The sequence below is a fragment of the Harpia harpyja genome, chromosome 6 (assembly GCF_026419915.1).
Source record: "Harpia harpyja isolate bHarHar1 chromosome 6, bHarHar1 primary haplotype, whole genome shotgun sequence".
Classification (NCBI taxonomy): domain Eukaryota; kingdom Metazoa; phylum Chordata; class Aves; order Accipitriformes; family Accipitridae; genus Harpia; species Harpia harpyja.
Genome location: NC_068945.1, coordinates 37423143 through 37441719, shown reverse-complemented (window position 1 = coordinate 37441719; position 18577 = coordinate 37423143). Strand labels below are relative to the sequence as shown.

The 18577-nt window shown below is 43.3% G+C and overlaps 1 protein-coding gene across 2 annotated transcripts in view; it reads right to left on the bottom strand.

Moving 5' to 3' along the window:
- GXYLT1 (glucoside xylosyltransferase 1) overlaps positions 1 to 17768 on the bottom strand; it is a 36242-nt gene extending 18474 nt beyond the window's left edge. Inside the window, exons 1-2 of one of the 2 annotated variants that reach the window (XM_052790183.1) lie at positions 17466 to 17768; positions 9041 to 9133 (exon numbers count right to left, since the gene is read on the bottom strand). In XM_052790183.1, coding sequence (XP_052646143.1) covers positions 9041 to 9133; positions 17466 to 17665 — 293 coding nt within the window. In that variant the 5' untranslated portion in view covers positions 17666 to 17768. The remainder of the gene's footprint in view (positions 1 to 9040; positions 9134 to 17465) is intronic. The other variant, XM_052790184.1, reaches the window with a different exon arrangement.
- Between the last annotated feature and the right edge of the window lie 809 nt (positions 17769 to 18577).

Here is an 18577-nt window from a genome sequence, read left to right as displayed (position 1 = left end):
GCAGTTAGTCATGCAACCACCTCACCAGAAGACAGGGAAAGGAAAACTTTGTTCATTTAGACAGCCCTGGGTCTCGTATGACCTAATGACACAAGATTTTTCAGCAATACAGATTTTTTTTTTAGCAGTTCAGTAGCTGAGTTGACTGTGAGCAAAATGTATTTTACAAGAACCGTAACTTGTCTGAACCTGAGCAAGTTTGGTATCAGAGTATCACAGCAATACCCTTACTGAACTTCAAATCCAGGTTCTGAAACTGTTAAGACACTTTCAAAAGTGAGGAGATGTTATGTGTTTGCATGGTGGGGTTTTGGTAGCAGGGTAGGGGCCGCAGGGCCGGCTCCTGTGAGAAGCTGCTCGAAGCTCCCCTGGCTCCAAGCCGGACCCGCCGCTGGCCCAGGCCGAGCCTGTCAGCGACAGTGGTAGCGCCTCTGGGAGAACAGATTTCAGAAGGGGAACCCCCAGTGAGTCGAGGGATTGGAATGTGAGAGGAACCCCTCTGCAGATACTGAGGTCAGTGAAGGAGGAAGAGGAGGAGGGGATGCCCCCGCAGCCCATGGTGAGGTGGCAGGCTGTCCCCCCCAGCCCGTGGAGGAGAGCGGGGGAGCGGAGGCCACCCAAAATGGCCGCGACTCCATGGGAAAGCCCGCGGTGGAGCAGTCTGTGCTTGAAGGACTGCAGCCCATGGAAGGGACCCACGCTGGAGCAGTTCATGAAGAACTGCAGCCTGTGGAAAGGACCCATGCTGGAGAAGTTCGTGGAGGACTGTCTCCCGTGGGAGGGACCACATGATGGAGCAGGGGACGAGTGAGGAGTCCTCCCCCTGAGGAGGAAGGAGCAGCAGAGACAACGGGTGAGGAACCGACCCCAGCCCCCATTCCCCGTCCCCCTGGGCTGCTGGGGAGGAGAAGGTAGAGAAAATTGGGAGCGGGGTTGAGCTGGGAAGGAAGGAGGGGTGGGGGGAAGGTGTTCTAAGATGTGGTTCTACTTCTCATTATACTTATTTTGATTTGATTGGTAGTAATTTAAATTGATTCTGTTTTTTTTCCCCAAGTTGAGTCTAGTTTTTTGCCCGTGACCATAATTGGTGAGCGATCCCTCCCTGTCCTTCGTATCCCACCGGGGGGAAGGAGTGAGCAAGCGGCCTTGTGGTGCTTTGTTGCCGGCTGGGCTTAAAGCATGACAGGAGATACTTTAAAAAAAAATGTTCAGAGGCAATGTGGAAAACACAAAAATACAAATGCAGATTTTTATATACACACTTCTTATTACTAGGAGCCTGATGTTTTGGTGTGGGCGAACTTAGTGTCAAAGCTGGAAAAAGCAACGATAGAGTGAAATAAAACTGTATTTCAGTAAGGATTTTGGACAGACTAACAAGGAGAACTTGGCAGCCCTAATTTCTAAAGAAAAAGAAATCTTCAATAATGTGGGAGTCCTAGCTCCTGCAGGGAAAAAAAACCTCCGGTAATGAAAATGGAAGAACAAAGAATGCACCTGTAATCCCATAGAAGATATTGAGCAGGAAGCCATGACAGGATTTGAGTGTTTAGGGTCAAATAAGAGAACTTCATTTGTCTAAGGATACTAATTACACATGAGTGGGTAGGGACAGTAAAAATAAATGAAATAAAACACTTGAGAGAGAGCACCATGCATACTCCCATGAGTGTAGAAAACACATTTAGAACCATCCACTTTGACACTGTGAGAGCAAAAACATGTATTTTAAAACACGCTGCTCAGCAGCAGCATAAGGCCAGGTACAAGCCTTGCCCTGAAGTATTTCTGTGTTGAAGTGTAGACCTTCATTCTGTACCGATTAATTCTGCTGTGGGGTTAATAACCTCTGACAGAGGAACATAGCTGGATACGCTTAGTGAATCTGCTACAACAAGATTTTCCAGAGCCTGTCTGTCAAGACACCGCCTTATGTTTAAAGATGTGTACCATGACACACTGTATATTAAATTAGCATTTCTAGGTCAATTAAAATTATGAAGTAATAATTTGGTAGTAAGCTACAGAGGTATGTTTTGATGAGTTGTACTCTTCTAGACCCTTCACTGCATCCCAGCTGAACTTGGAAAAAAACCCAAACCCAAATGATATCATCACCTCCACGAAAATCTTAGCTCTGCCCTCTAGACTTGGCACAAGATATTGCAGCTGGGCATCTCCTGCATACGTTTAAGGTAGGGTTCTCCTATTCTTATTCTTACATAACACATTAAGAGCACAGGTGAGAGGGTACCAAACTCTCAGGAACACCCAGACAGACATAAGGAACCCTGCGTACAGCTCCATCTAATTTGTGATCATTAAGCCTGTCCCAATCCTAGCCTGCTTTACTGAGGCCACGTACAACAGCTTCTGCTGCACGCACACACTGCCACCTTCCAAGCTCCAAACCTTCCAGAGCAGCCGCAGTGTTACAGCAACTACTGTGACCTGGGTACTGTTCAAAGAGCTGTCAGTGTGACCAAGGGCAATTTTACTTTTCTCCTGTTTTTAAGCCACATTCAAGTATAGTGGCACTGTTATTATGGAAAGCCATGGAGGAACCACAGACACCCGTAATTCTGTTACAAACTTTGTGCACTAGAGTTCCCTTTGCCCATCCGTTGATGTACTACTAAGAACACGCCTAGGGATCAACAGGAAGCTCCCTGCCCAACTTCACTGGCAATCAAGCTGTCCGCTCCTGTTCCCTTAACACGGCTGGGGAAGCCAAGGAAGGAAAGATGAGCATCCAGATACCGAGAGCACAGAGTGGTATGAATAACTGAAGCAATAAATTGACCTCAGTTGTCCTTTCAAATTTTACTCTGGCCCACTGAGGAGTTACCACTTTTAATATAATTGCATGAGTTTTGAACAATGTAAAAATATTTGTCATTTTCTGAGAAAACTGCTGTCATCCTAACTTGCACCGCTAGTTTTTATGTACGACCACCACTGTATTACATAATGATAATAGAAGGATGTAAGAATTATTTTGTAGGTTACTGTCCTGGTTTCAGCTGGGATAGAGTTAACTGTCTTCCTAGTAGCTGGTACAGTGCTGTGTTTTGAGTTCAGTATGTGAAGAATGTTGATAACACTGATGTTTTCAGTTGTTGCTCAGTAGTGTTTAGACTAATGTCAAGGATTTTTCAGCTTCTCATGCCCAGCCAGTGAGAAAGCTGGAGGGGCACAAGAAGTTGGCACAGGACACAGCCAGGGCACCTGACCCAAACTGGCCAACGGTGTATTCCATACCATGTGGCGTCCCATCTAGTATAGGAACGGGGAAGTGGGGGCAGGGATTCGCCGCTCGGGGACTGGCGGGGTGTCGGTCGGCGGGTGGTGAGCAATTGCACTGCGCATCATTTGTACATTCCAATCCTTTCATTATTGCTGTTGTCATTTTATGAGTGTTATCATTATCATTATTAGTTTCTTCTTTTCAGTTCTATTAAACCGTTCTTATCTCAACCCACGGGTTTTGCTTCTTTTCCTGATTTTCTCCCCCATCCCACTGGGTGGGGGGGAGTGAGTGAGCGGCTGCGTGGTGTTTAGTTGCTGGCTGGGGTTAAACCACGACAGTTACAAAAAACATTTTTAAAATTATTCTACATCAAAACAAGTTTTCCTACACTGGTTCTGATAGAGCTACAACCTTGCTTTTCTTTGATCTTTTCTCCATATGGTCTGTAATGCACCTGAATCATGCAATATTCAGCTTCCTAAACGAGGTAGCTTAATAAACTCTTAGTCCTTCCACAGAGGAACTAACTTTCCTTGATATTATAACCAAATGGACTAGGTTGCCAGGCTCAGCTGTATTAAAGTTGTTTACACTTACAAAAAGAACAAACAGAAGCCTACTGCAAATGTGTTTTCTTCTTCAATATAAAAAGCTAACCACATTATCAGTGCCAATATTTTACCCATACAAGTTTTTTGACAATTAGCATGAAAAATGCAAATTATATTCGTTAGAATATACAGGCAAAAATATTTTAATGTATTATTTCAAACCTGGCACCACAACGTGCCTCAGAAAAACAAACAGTAGATAGGTAAATACGATACAGATGGCTTACTTATCACATCCTTTTTTCTTTTAATGCTTTGTGTTTGATCTAATTCAATCAATCATTAAGGAGCCTTCCCCAGCAGCCTTTAGTCACCAGAAAAAGCAAATAGGCAGAGTGAGAAGGCAACAAAACCTACACTGAATAAAATGCAACTGCTAAATCATTCCCACACTTATGAGAAGTAGGATCAAGGTAACTACAGAAATTATCTGGATTTGTAGGTGATGAAAATTTTAGGTTTTGTTCAGCTTCTTAACTTTCTACTACTGCACTGAATTAAAAATAGGTCATAATCAGAGCTTATTTTGTAAAAGTATGCTAATGATACCAGTGCACATGATGTCCAAATGTCATCCATTCAATTACAAACTCAAGTAGTAGATTAGGTTTGAAGTTACAATATATTAGTCATTTAAAAATTGACTATAAAGATTCAAAGGCCCATCCTCCAATGAGCTGGCTAGTTTAGAGAAGTCCTGTTTTTCAGGACTGTCACAATTCATCTCAATATATCCACATCACCGGGACCTCTATATACTCAAAAAATAGTGAAACTTATTTTTTAATAGGCAACACAAGTTAAAACCCACTTAGAAGCAACATCCAACAACTGAAATCAGGCAGGTCAGATAGCCATAGCAATGACCCCTAAGAATTTCTTCTTAATCAGTCTCAGTAGGAAATAAGCAGCCATACCAGCTAGATGACACCGAGCACCTTGAAATGTGTACTAGAAAAGATACACATCATCTAGATCATGCGAAACCCGAGCACCATGTTATCTTCATCAGCATTTTTTAAATTTTTGATAAAAACCTACACCACGGTATCTCATGCTTCCTCTATCAATGCAAAAGCTAACAAATATTCTGTACCAAAAGCACAACACAAGACTTTCTGTCTCAATAATGCTGATAATCAGAATGGTGATAAAAAATGTGAGGGCAGAATAGCTTCAAAATCCTTCCCACATACAGCATAGGCAATTGATCTTACACTGATTAACTTAAAGAAGGAAGATCCTTATTATCCATTATTAGAATCAGCAATTGCTCAGAGCTCATCTATTTCAAACGATGTTGAATTAGCTATAGCATGAGTCATACTGAAGTCTATATATACACCTCTCTCCTAAAAAATTTCCAGATTACTCTATAGGTCTCTGTGCTGGTTTTGGCTGGGATACAGTTAATTTTCTTCATAGCAGCTGGTATGGGGCTATGCTTTGGATTTGTGCTGAAAATCATGTCGATAACCCAGGGATGTTTCCGTCACCGCTGAGCAGTGCTTACCCAGAGCCAAGGGCTTTTCTGCTTCTCCCCCCACCCCACCAGCGAGGAGGCTGGGGGGGCACAAGGGGTTAGGAGGGGACACAGCTGGGACAGCTGACCCCAACTGACCCAAGGGAGATCCCAGACCATAGGAGGTCATGCTCAGCATATAGAGCTGGGGGAAGAAGAAGGAAGGGGGGACATTCGGAGCGATGGCATTTGTCTTCCCCAGTCCCCGTTAGGTGTGATGGAGCCCTGCTGTCCTGGGGATGGCTGAACTCCTGCCTGCCCATGGGGAGTGGGGAATGGATTCCTTGTTCTGCTTTGCTTGCGTGCACAGCTTTTGCTTTACCTATTAAACTGTCTTTATCTCAACCCACAAGTTTCTTGCTTTTACTCTTCCGATTCTCTCCTCATCCCGCTGAAGAGGAGTGAGCGAGCAGCTGTGGGGGACTTAGTTGCAGCTGGGCTTAAACCACGACAGTCTCCAGCACTTCTATTATGCTAACTTGAGTCTTACAAATACACAGAACATTAGTTGTCACTTCACACTTTACACACTTACAGCCACTCAGAGGAAATGACGTAGCAAGCTGCATTTCAAAAATGTCTATGCCAAGTTCTTTCTCTCATGGATAAACAAATCCCTAAGGTTCTGATATCCAGGAGAAAAAAGAGACTGGAATTTCAAGCTAGGAACAGAGAGAAAACAAAAGACTTAAAAATCCAAAAGCTGAAGGACTACCTTCCAATGCTTGAAAAACTTCACTGGTAAAGGGAAAGCAGACATTCTAACAATGAGATAAATTTTATGAATCTACTATGGGCAAAGAAATTCCGGCTATATGACCTGCTCCTCTGAACAAACTCATTTGGTTAGTTTATTGAAACAGCAAGAATAGAACACCAGAATCTCCATTCACAAACTGATTTATGATCTAGATAAATAGTGTTGTTCTCTTTTTATGGATTAAACCAGGCCAAATAGAAGATTCAAGATAAGTATTAGTGCAGTTCAATGACCAGACTCTGCCATTTCTATTAAAAGCAAACTCATTGGAATTCCCATTATTTTGTTGGCACATCTACAGGCAGTGGAGTTAGCTATCCTGAGTTCAATCAGAAATGTAACTCTTCGGTTTTTCTCATATCCCTCTCCCTATCCCAGTCTCTTCAGAGTCCACCTTTATTCTGCACCTCACTACCACAACTGCACTTAACAAGAACACAAAGGCTTAGTCAACCCAGGATCAAATTATTTGGAATAAGACACTATGGCAGAATTCTCAATCCTTTCTATTTCAAAAGATACCCAATTTAGAACCTCAACGTTGCCTCTTTACAGAAAAAGCTTTCAAGAGGCTTTATCTTCATGAAGAATCTCGAAGCAGCCCTGCACATACAATCTCAGAAAACAAGAATGCTAGACGTCATTTGGTGTGGTTAATAAACTTGCATGGAATTAAGTTCATTCCTCTTCCCCCAAAAATCTAACTGCAAACTTGAGAACAACTACCACATATCATGTTCAAAGCATAAGGTGCTATCAAAGGTCTAAAGCCTTCAGCTTCTATAATGCACTATTTTGTTTGAGAGTTAAACAAAATTCTAACTCCTATCCAAAGCTGAAACCGAACTGCAACTATCTTCTGTGTCATTCCAGTACATACAAGGAAATGAGGCATAGGCAGCTGGTTCAGATGCTGAGCCATTGTAATTGCTTGCTGCTATCCAAAGAGCGAGCACTTTCCCCTTCCCTCTACCATCTTCCCCACCTCTTCTCTTACACAAACTCACCGCACCTCTCTGAAACCAACTGAACTTACTAAACAGAGCAAGCAATAAATAAAGTTTGGGGGGGGGGCAAGGGGGACCTTTCTGAAGTTGAGCATCTCACTGAGGAATTCAACAAGCACCAGAGCCAGCACAACATATGGAGATTAATTTAATAGTAATATATTGATAAAATAATCAAACTCAATCTGAAATTATTAATCTGAACACCACATCCCCTTTTACACATTTAAGCAGCTTTTTTTCTTTCAGTTTCAAAATGTATAAACATGAAATTTTGCAAATATTAGGAGTTCACCACGACAATTGTTTCACCATAAAAGAAATTGCACTCGCCCAGTAATGTCATAATCAATGCGTACTTCAACTGACTTGTCTTCACAGCCACATACGGCATTCTTAATACAATAATACAAGTTACAGCTTAAGGTACGTGCAAAGGAACTGCATGGGGTTTCTCCACTTCTGGTTCCAAGGTCCCACTTCCCTTAAGCCTGGCAGAAAATCCAGTAAGGAAGTTTTCTGCTGTTTTAGTGCATTACCTTGTATTGTTCATGGACATCATCACGGTCACTGGGGTCAGAAGACAGCAAGATCCTCACCTCTCTCAGCACTACACAACTGTTAGACTGGCTCAGATGTCCATGGATGAATGAAACTTACGGTCACATCCTGCCCTTCCACTAAGCATAGGCTAAGCCCCTGCACCCTCCGCCACAACCGCACTGACATTTGGTTACCCCCCTGTGCTAAACTTCATAAAGTTACACTCCCAAAAGCTAATCTTTAAGGAAAAAAAAAAAAAAGAGTGAATTGAGTTCATTCAGACAGCTAAATCTGTCAAAGGGAAAGTCAGATGAATCCCTGTGGATTGACACACTGGCTACCAAGGGCAGCGAAAAAGACTCGGCATTCCCAAATTACAGGTGCAGTTCACTAACAGACTAAAAATCAGTCTAACCCATCTCTTTAAGTAACTTCTTGGCAACTGATAAGCTTAAAAAGCACTGACAGCACACAAGCAGAGAGGAACAGGGGACCGATGTAAAACCTTTCCCACAATCATAATTTTCAAAAATACATTGTGTCTTGTGAAGGTAAACTTTTTTTTTTCTTTTGCTTCCCTAGAAATATTCAAGCTTCAGACTAAGAGGAAGAGATAACCATATCAAAGGATGATCAGTAAAATTTTAAATATACAAAAAATTGACTTACAACTTTAGTTACATACTGAAGAGAACTACGCAGGTCAGAGAACGTATCTATCAAGTAGCTTAAGGCTTCTTCCATTCCTTTCAAGCTACTTCCGTAATCTGACAGCCTAAAGCATCTGAACAACCACATCAAAACATTTAAACTTACTGTTAAAGATGCAACTTTAAGGACGCAGTCTATGCTTTAACATACTGTATCTTAAAGCACATTCTAAAATGGTTGTTACAGTGCTTTTGGATGAAGTACCCTCCTCAAATTCTATAAAACATGTAACTTGAATAAAAAAACTCCAAACTTAACTACCAAACATACCTGCCAGTTTTTATTGCAAGTTACATCACGGGTATTACTGTGCAGCAAGTTTTATTTATCAAAAATAATTAATTAATCAGTAACTTTTCAGACTATATTCAGATAGACCTTTTACCAATCTTAGCAAGTCTCTATTTAATGAAGCAACATAACTGAAAAAATCTACTCTTTGTAATAACACTTGAGTCTACAAACATAATAGAACAGGAGAAAGCCCAGCTAAAGGCAACCATAATATAAGCAGGTGAAATGCATGTGAAGCAATCAAAATATTTTGCTTTGTCACCTTGCTAACTAGCCAAAAATACTTATCAGCTACACCTGTCTGCAATCAAACAATAAATACTATTTAATAATAGATCCTACCTAAAAGCAGCTTCCCAAAAGCAGTTCATTCCACAAACATCAGAGGGCAGCATCCAATAGGAATTCCAGAAAGATACAGACAAATTCTTACACCTAACAGGATAAGACAAAAATAACCTATATAAATGTTACTGATTTTATGGCAAAGTTAAATGGATCATTTTCTAGCTCAAACACAACTTGAACAGTTAATTACCTGGCAGAAGACTGGCTATGCCATGGAACTTGGATAACACAAAAGAGGAGGTATTAGGTGCCAACCAGAAGAATCATTTTAAGGAAGAACAGTCCCCATCCTTTAGCCTTTCCTCTCCATGTATTTTCAGAGTGAGAAAAACAGAGGGGCTGGGATTTTTGAGGATCATTCTATGTTCTTGGCTTAGTGTAAGTCCATAGGTAATACAGTGAATGGCAACACTTACTGCTGGAAAGAACTCCTTCGCCTTTACAATACCTTTGTCTACTTCAAGCAGAAGAATAAGTAGAACATTTCATTTTCAAAGTTACATTGTCCATTTAAACACAATCCCTATTCATCCACGACTCTATTCGGTGCACACCTGCAAAGCTGATTTTTAACAAAAAACAGGGTTTTGCAGCACCAATGAATTCCATTGTTTCATTACAAAAGGTTAATGTGATACAGAAATAATCACCACATCTGGCAAGTTTTGCTTCTCCATACCAATGACAAGACTAATAATTTATTGACTTGTGCTACACTAACAACTGAAAAAGCAGGTTTTACTAGTCTACCACTACATTTTATGCAACAATAATATAGGAAATATTTAAAAAGAGCAACAGAAGTGTATTTTCAAAGGTTCTGGTGAGGAAATCAACATCAAGATTTAAAACCTTAAATAAGCAAGTATAATATTGCAAAGGAAAGGGTATACTCTTGAGTGACCTCCTCTGCTCCCTCTTCCTGCCCTGCTGACACAATGCCAAATAGTGTTTATCCTCCCTTGAAAGTCGGTATCTGTGAATGAAAGACATGTGCAAGAAGAAAACCCCCACAAAAGCTTCATAATGAAAACATATTTAAGGACTACAGCTCAGAACTCTACTGGAAGTTGGCTTTGCAAGTTTGAAATGAATCAGCGTCATCTTGGTAGGGTTATCTGGTATCTGTAAGGGCCAATGTTTTGCAAATACCAGATTTAATAGATTAATGTAGCATCGAAAATGGCAAGCTGTATAATTTCTCCTTTTTTCAACACTTGAGAAAAATGACCTGATAAACAGAGTGTTTTCACAAAGCTTCACTAAGTGTTGGGGGGGGGGCGGAGCAGTTCTTTGGCAGAGATCACAGGAAATCCTCGTATCCTGTAGATACATGTGTTTGCAAGAATTATTCAAGTAATTCTATCTCACTACTTAAGAACGGTCTCCACAAATAAATATCCAGGTACAAAAAAGGATATTGTACGTTGTGACTGGGATATCTGCATTCCTCTGAGGAAAGTAAATGGTATAAAACTACAAGTTCTCTCTGCCAGATTCTTTCTTACATTAATCTTTGCAGCTTTTGAAGTGTCTTAAAAACTTCAAGGCACATTAAGACCTTGCCCTTATCTGAAGAACAATCTTTACAATCTCCACTGTGTACCTTTTTGAAGTAACTGTCTCTCATTACTTTTAGGATAAATTAATAGACTCTCTCAAAAACAGTCTTCTGGTTTGGAAGATTATATTATTATTATTATTATTACAGGGGATTCCTCTTCCCACCATCAAAAGCTGTGTTTTCTCAGCTGCTTTGTGCTACTATCTTATCCAGACTACCAAGGCAAGAGGCAAGCTTGAATTAATGCCCACGTCATTTCTCTGACACATTAGGCCTTTCCAATATCCCATTTAGCACGATGAGAAGGTTGCCAGCCTTGGATTTGATTCATAAATTTCACATTTGAAACAAAAATGTTACTAGGATACATACGTATGTAATTTACCTAATGTTAGACTTTTTTCCTGCCAACAGCAGTGTCTCTCAACTGACCATATGCTACCATATTCCATAAAGCCTTTGCATACAAAGGATAAAGAGACTGGAATCACTAGACAGCATTTTCTTCCTGTTATTCACAATAAGATCATTCAAAATGCCACTCATGAAGATTTTCTTTTTTTTTTTTACTTGAAACAAAACTTTATTTTACTTGAAAAAAAAAGGAAAGCTTAGACTACAAATAAGTGCCACATCAAGTGCTTTACAAAGTGAGGGAGATGCACTGTATTATCTGTTCATCAAACAGGCACAGTCATTGTTACCTGAGCAAGGTTACTAGTCAGACAGGAATAGTTGCCTTCAGCATTAGGGAGGGATATTTTGCTCACATCTATTATAGGTTATGTGATTAAAGGCCAGCCTCCACAAATAGAAAGCAGAAAACAATGTCAGGTGAAGGAAACCCAGCAATCTAACCCAGGGACATGGAGCACCCTGACCCAGCCCCAGTGCAGGAGAGCAGTCAGCCCATGGTCCAGCCAGAAGATCGACCAGATGAGACAACTGAGGAGGCTCTCCAGACCACCTTACCGACTGCCTACGGGGGTTACTGCCTGCAGGGGTGCGGGGCTCGCTCTGGGATCAAGGTGGACTGGGGAGGAACGAGAATGCGAAAACGGAGAGAAGAGGGTCCGGTCACACATAGACAGGTTGCCAGTCAGTACAATTGGCCATGTTGCATGCCTGATCGCCAGCTTCCTTATTAAACTCGATTTCTGTTTTCCTGGGTGACAGGGTGCTCCATTCCACGCGCATGTGCCTGCACAGAGGTCAAAGCGCCAGCAAATGGAAAGGTGGCCGCAGAGCCTGCAGTGCCAGAAACTGGGGAGACGTGCATGCAAACAGCACGTGGGTGTGCGTGTTGGTGCACATAATCACTAGCAAGTATCAAGCCAGACTAGCTCACAAGTAGAGAAGAGGCTTGGGAGCCAGGTATATCAGACAGGCCGTAAGGCTGGGCCAGACTCTGCAGAGACCAGGGGGTCTGAAAGAACCTCTCTCTTAAGCTAGCCACAGGAGACTAGGGTCTGAGGGATGGCTACTGGAAGGACCAGAAGGTCTATGCCAACCACCAGAGAGGCCCTGGGGTTTGAGTGTTGGCTAATGTTAAGGCCACAGGTCTGGACCAGCTGTCCGAAAGACCCATTTGCCTGAGGCAATCTCATGGCCAGCTGCTACAAGGGTAAGGCCAGTAACTGGAAGGAGCCATAGTGTATTCATCTGTGCACATGTGAGCGCATGTCCACGAGGGTCCGAGTACCAGCAACTGAATTGGGGCTGCAAGCCTCGTGGGTTTACATGCCCAGGCCAGCAACAGGGGAGAGCAGAGGATCAGAAGTCAATTCCTGGATAGACCGAGTGTCTAAGGCCAGTTACTGGAGGGATCCACACCGTATACATTTAATATATCTTCCACTAAAAGCCTTTCACCCTGATCAGCCAGAGAAGGGAACAGGATCAGGACACTTGTGTTGCTTGTGGTTGTGCAAGCGCTGTTTTCTCCGTGCTGGATCTCTGTGGCCAGCCATGTACGTATGCACTGTGGGCATATGTGCCCATTGGGAATAAATGCTCAGCTTTGCTACTGTCTGGACCCAGAGACATGGAGCTGCAGCAGCCTCACCTCCATCACACTACTGGCTTGGACAACTCCTAACACCAACCACTGTCAAAAATATAAAAACAAAGAAATATAAAGTCTTAAAGATCACTGGTATCACAGACAAGCATTCTCAAAGATCTGTTTGCCAGTTCAAGGTATCTCTCCCTTAGGCAACCAGCCATTTCATAATTACCTTTATCAGGTAATTTAGCTTCAACACCTTTACCTTTATCAGGTAATTTAGCTTCAACACCACTGGACAGTAAAAATTTTAGTCTTGCAGAGATAGCAAAGGTGTCTACACTGTGACCTGAAAAGAAGAATACTTTCCAGAATTCAAGGACAATTTTAAATTTGTGTGCAAAATACACAGCAACGCCCAAGTCACATTCATGAAGACTGAGGCCCTGTGCTCAGGCAAGTCAAGTTTTAACCATAAGGAATCCCCCAACCATCAGTGGTAAAAAACCCAGTCCTTTTGTTAAGCACGCTGGTGGGCTTACTATTAATGGAGATCACAGTTTTCAAGTATACTTTTCCATGTGTCCATGTGGCATCTTTTATACTACAGCACAGTAGTATAAAGTAACTGCACAGCAAATTTAGCAGTATGTCCAAATGGTGACGGTTGCAGTCATGACTATTGCGTTCCTGTCAGTATTGCATTAACAACCGAAGTCTAATCAACTGCAAGGATGAACTAACAGAGACAGACTGGTGTCTCTCCTACAGCATAACCCACAATGTGCAGCAAAACAGGAAGGACACATTTTTTAGTTCCTTCCTGCTCATAATCACAGGAGGAAAAATTTGGGAAGAGATGCTCAATCAACTCCCAAATGCACTGAGAATTTCTGATTCTTCCGAATAGCTTTTCCTGAACACTTGCAACAATATCACAAATTTATTATAACATATTCTGTCAGAGAAGCAATGGGTTTATTACATAGGGGACAGCAGATGTAATGTTAAATGTCTGACACAGGACCAACTTTTTACCCAGAAAAATCTTGATAATGTTTCATTAATTTACAACATTTCTATGTAAAATAACATTTGCTAGTCAACTGCTTGACAAATTCAGCAGATTTTTTTTAAAAACAGTTTCAATTTCAAATTGTTCAATGTTTCATCCTTTTAAGTTTTACTCATATGTTGAAATGCTTAGACAGTTTCTAGACCAATTTCTTAGGGCACAAGAGTAGCTGAGAATCATACTGGTGAAACTGCTGGTTACGTTCTGACACACATGAAAACAGCTGCGTACAGCACAAGGAAAGAACGAACTACCTGTTACAACCACCCTTCTCTGCTGTCTAAGCTGTGGGTATACTTGCTATGCTTTTCCATGCACTACAAACCATTTAACTCTCCCTTTACCAGGATAGTTAGAGAGCAAGAGACAGATACAGTCAGGTATCAGTGTCACCCATAACAAAACAGTATGGCTGGGTGCACGAAAATGCTAAACTACAGCGTAATGGAAACACGTTTCATGTTAATGGGGTCAAATTCATTGACCTCACTGAATTCACGGAACTGACGACAGACTGATACCTGCTCTACTTCTCAAACTTGCCATTAGGATAGCATTTCTTTTGGACCCGAATAGAAACATGAACATTATCTGCCTAATTGAAGTGGCGATACTGATAAAATTGACTGAAGATTCACTTTTCATAAGCTCAGTCTGCTAATTAACTGATGAAAGCATGTGGAGAAAGACTGACTTAAAAGGATACTCCACAGGCAGCCTATTAGAGCACTATTAAATAACATACATGTAGCAAAAATGCATTTATTCACTCTATGTTTTTTTTCATTTTTTCACAGCCACCTTCCTCATCCATAAATCATACTGGCAAAGGAAAAAGGCTGACTACATATACTGGCTTTTGACTGACTTTGTATCTTCTGCAAATAGACACTTCGATATTTTTTTTTCAAGTTCAGATCTATTGTTCATTTCGCTGTCATATATCACACTACCGACTAGTCATTACTACTTTCCTCACTGGAATGAATAATCGGGAGGACAATTTACCTTCAACGTTAATCTTTCCTCACAGCTAAAACCCAACCTTAGGACTTAGCTAATAAACTCTTGAAATGTTTTTCAGCTATTTATATCATGTTTCAAGATACAAGCATTTAGTTTCTAGTCATCTTGTTCCTCAGGCTACTGTAGCCTTTGAAACAAACAACTCCTTACCGAAGTGATTACCCAACAAGCTCCCCTGAATTACTATGTTTATTGGAGGATCTTGCCTCAACCTGTAATTCTAGTTTCAGTATGGTACTTCCTTTTTAATTAAAGATTTCTACTTAAAAGCGTCATCACTATTGCAAAATTCTTCCAGGTGTGGTACGCTTCAGCTTTATCCAAAGCTTGCAGTTTTCGTGTTTGCATGCTTCTGAAAACTACCAGAAATCTCGACTTCCCTCCCTGCCATCACACAGTATGGTTGCGCTCCTTCTGCCCTTACATCATATACTAAACTAGATTATTCAGGCAAAGAAAACGCTTCTTGGCTAAAGAGAAGGGGAAATCACTGCTAAGTGTGTAAATGCCTTCAGACAGCAGTTACATTTGCTTTGCCAAACTGTATTTTAAAGCTATTGGTGAAAACAGCTGAAGCAACCCATTATTATTAATGCATGCGAAATGTTAAACTTCAAGAAGGATTAGAAGGTTATCTGAACACTATTTACTCTATAATGAAGCCTTTAAGATATTACACCATCACAAGATAGTCAGAAGCAGGCATAAAACAGCCATGTGGCTGTCATGCTCAGTCTCCACTAAAAAAGCAGCTGAAGTATAAAAATTGAAAAACACCAATACATTCACCAAGACGCGTGCATCAGTTACACAGGTGACCGTAACAAGATTTAATACTTGAGAATAATTGAAACATGCATCTGAAGGAACATTCAGTGGGGCATTTCTTAACTGCCACAGGACAGAATTTTTCCTTAAACAAAAGCCTTTTAGGGACTGTTCTAAGGGACTGACTCACACCCGAGTTTTGCACATGCTGTTTGTACAAACGGCATACAAAACTTCAGTAATTTGCAACAGGGCGATGCTCATCCTGAGCCTTCAGTTTGACAGCAGTTTATAGGTAAAGAATTCCCACATGGGTGTCAAACAGACACCGATTTTGCAAGCAGATAAGCACCCGTGAAACTGTATGCACAAGGAATTATTTACAGCACTTAAGACCTTTGGAAAATAACTTTCTCAGTTTGTAAAGCTCTTCCACATTGCAACACAGGGCAGATTTCCATCTCATTCCACCTCACCCCAGCAAACAAGAAGCTTGCTGTACCTTGTTAGGGTTCTCCCCCACCACTATCTTTGACTTAAAAACTACACTTTAGTGCAAATACTAAAAACAAGAAAAAGTACAGCGTTTAAAATAAACATTGGTTATCAAACCAATGAAATCTTACGTAAAACTGTTACCTTTAACTCTTCTATTCCAGTTATGTTCTTTAGAACTAGATTTCAGCTTCTCACAATGAGTTTTTAATCGTGAACTAGAAGTGAGGAAAAAGCATCCCCACATTTTTTCAAGTCATAATCTGTATTAACCTGAACTAAAGCAAAGCTGGGGGGAAAACATTCCCTGGAGTAGTTATGCCAGTCAAAAGCTGGGTTTCACATTTCAGCTGACTCCACCCCTAGCAACTCAGAATGCTGTTTCATGACATTTTAAGATGATTAAGTCATAGCTTCTGTCATCCTGCTGTCCTCCATAACTCCTTTGCACCAGCACCAACACTTTCACAATTCCATGATGAGCCAATTCAGAGTGTTGAGCTGGCTGAAAACTAGGTAGTTTCCAGGCTGGTCAGCGTGCCAGATCAACTCGCTGGTGTGATCAGAGGAGCAGCGGCAGCGTAGGGAGTGAGTGTGTGCAGCGCTGGGGAGGAGGGACAGTCACCAAACCATCAAACTGACATTGCTTTCAACTCCTGTGGGATCTAAGCAGAGTTAGAGGTAGGCTGGCCCAGAAAGGCCTGCTCCTAATTTCTCCTCCAGCTTTAGTAACCCATTTCTTGTCACTCCTCCTCTCCACAGGTGAACAGGATCACAAAACCATAATCTAAAGGAAAACCAGTATTTTTCCTTCCACAATCTCACTCACCGCTTGACCACATACAGAGGTGGGCAACAGAAATACGCAGCTAGGCAAGAGCGTGAGCTGCTCGGCTCTGCTCCCCTTTAACTGTGGGACTGACCTCACAGTTCACTGGGAGAAGACTGGCTTTATTAGAGTACCCCGTCGTAAGCGTTTTTGCTTAAATACGGTTGTATTTGATGATCGTAAAGCTATCGAGCTGTGGGCCGGAGTAACACCCTGAAAGTACCTCAGCTTGGAAGAAGGAAACGCACCCTCCTCGCCTCATCTACCCTGCTACAACGGGGAGGCAGGCCGGTTTGAAGACGGGGCGACAGCAGCCCGCACCGGTTCCCTCCGCTTCTGATGGCAGAACCGCGGGCAGCACGGCCTCTCCCGCCGCGGGCACCGGCTTCGGCCACCGGCTAGGCCTGCAACACCGCTTTGTTAAACTTTTTTTTGTTTTTTTGTTGTTGGTTTTTTTTTTTAAGGCCTTTTCAACCTCTGACCGCCGGTAGCCGGAGCACACGGCCACACCACCACCCCCCGCTCCCTCCTCCCACGGCACCTCCCCGGCCTCGCCTCCGCCCGAGCAGCCCCCGCCGCAGGAATGTGTGAGGGGAACGGGACCCCACCGCCCGCCCGCCTTCTCCTCCTCCCCCGCCCGGCCCCGGCGCCCCGTACCTGCCGGCCCCCGCCTGGCCCCGGCCCTCGCTCCCAGCCGCCGCCGCCGCCGCTCGGTCGCCGGTAGCGGCGAGATCTGGGGCCTGCCGCTGCCGGCCGGGCTCCTGCTCCAGCGAGAGGGCCAGCTGGCTGAAGCCGTAGAGGAGCGAGCAGACGCCGCAGCCCAGGCAGAGCAGCGCCATCCGCGCGTACCGCCGCATCCTCCCTCACGACCCGGCCCCGGCCCCGGCCCCGGCGCCAAGCGGCGGCCGGGGCCCAACCGGCAGCGCGAGCCCCAACGGACGCGGCGGCGGCGGCGCGAGCCCCGGCATGCAAGAGGCGGGGCCGAGCGGGAGGGAAGAAGGCGGGGCCGAGCCCTGAGGCGCTGGGCGGGAAGCTAGGTGCCGCCGCCGCCGGCGGGGCGGGTGCGTAGTGGCGGCTGCAGGTCCCCGTTTAATGGCCCCAAATGTGAATAAAGCTGAAAGTCCCCCTTTCACCGCTGCTAATGGGTCCCCCCACGGTGGCAGCCCGGGGGGGCGCCGCCGCCGCCCTCGCTCCCCTCAGGGGTGCCCTGTGGAGGGCCCGGGAGAAGCTGCTCGCCTCCACCGGGGCCTCTGTGGTCAGCCTGGCCTCGCCGCCCCCTCAGACCTCCGGAACGCGCATCCGTGGGCCGAGGTCGAGAGAAGAAACGTCGCGGGCAGAAGCGGTGACCGGTCGTGACAAATTGGAGGTCCACAGGCCGAGCATGCAGGCTCCTGTCTTGCCTCGTCTTCCTCAAGGGCGAAAGTGACGCTAAGGTCCCCCCGAAAATGACATTTTCTTTCCCCTGATAGCATATTTCCATACATTCTGTATGGTATGTCTAAATATTTTGATGGTTTTAATACTTTGTACCAGCTGTGGAAACGAGTTTGCTGCTAGGTGACTGTAAAAGTAAGATTTGGTAAATACTTATTAGAAATCTTATACCAACACTATGATTGAAACAATAGACAAAAGTATAGCCAAGCAATTAACTAGTAGAGGTAGTTACTCCTAAGTTTTGCAGTTCTTTGCTCTTATGACTAGATGTTCCTGTATGCTAGATGAGAACAATGTTGAGACTGACCACATGCGATTGAAACTGCGTTAAG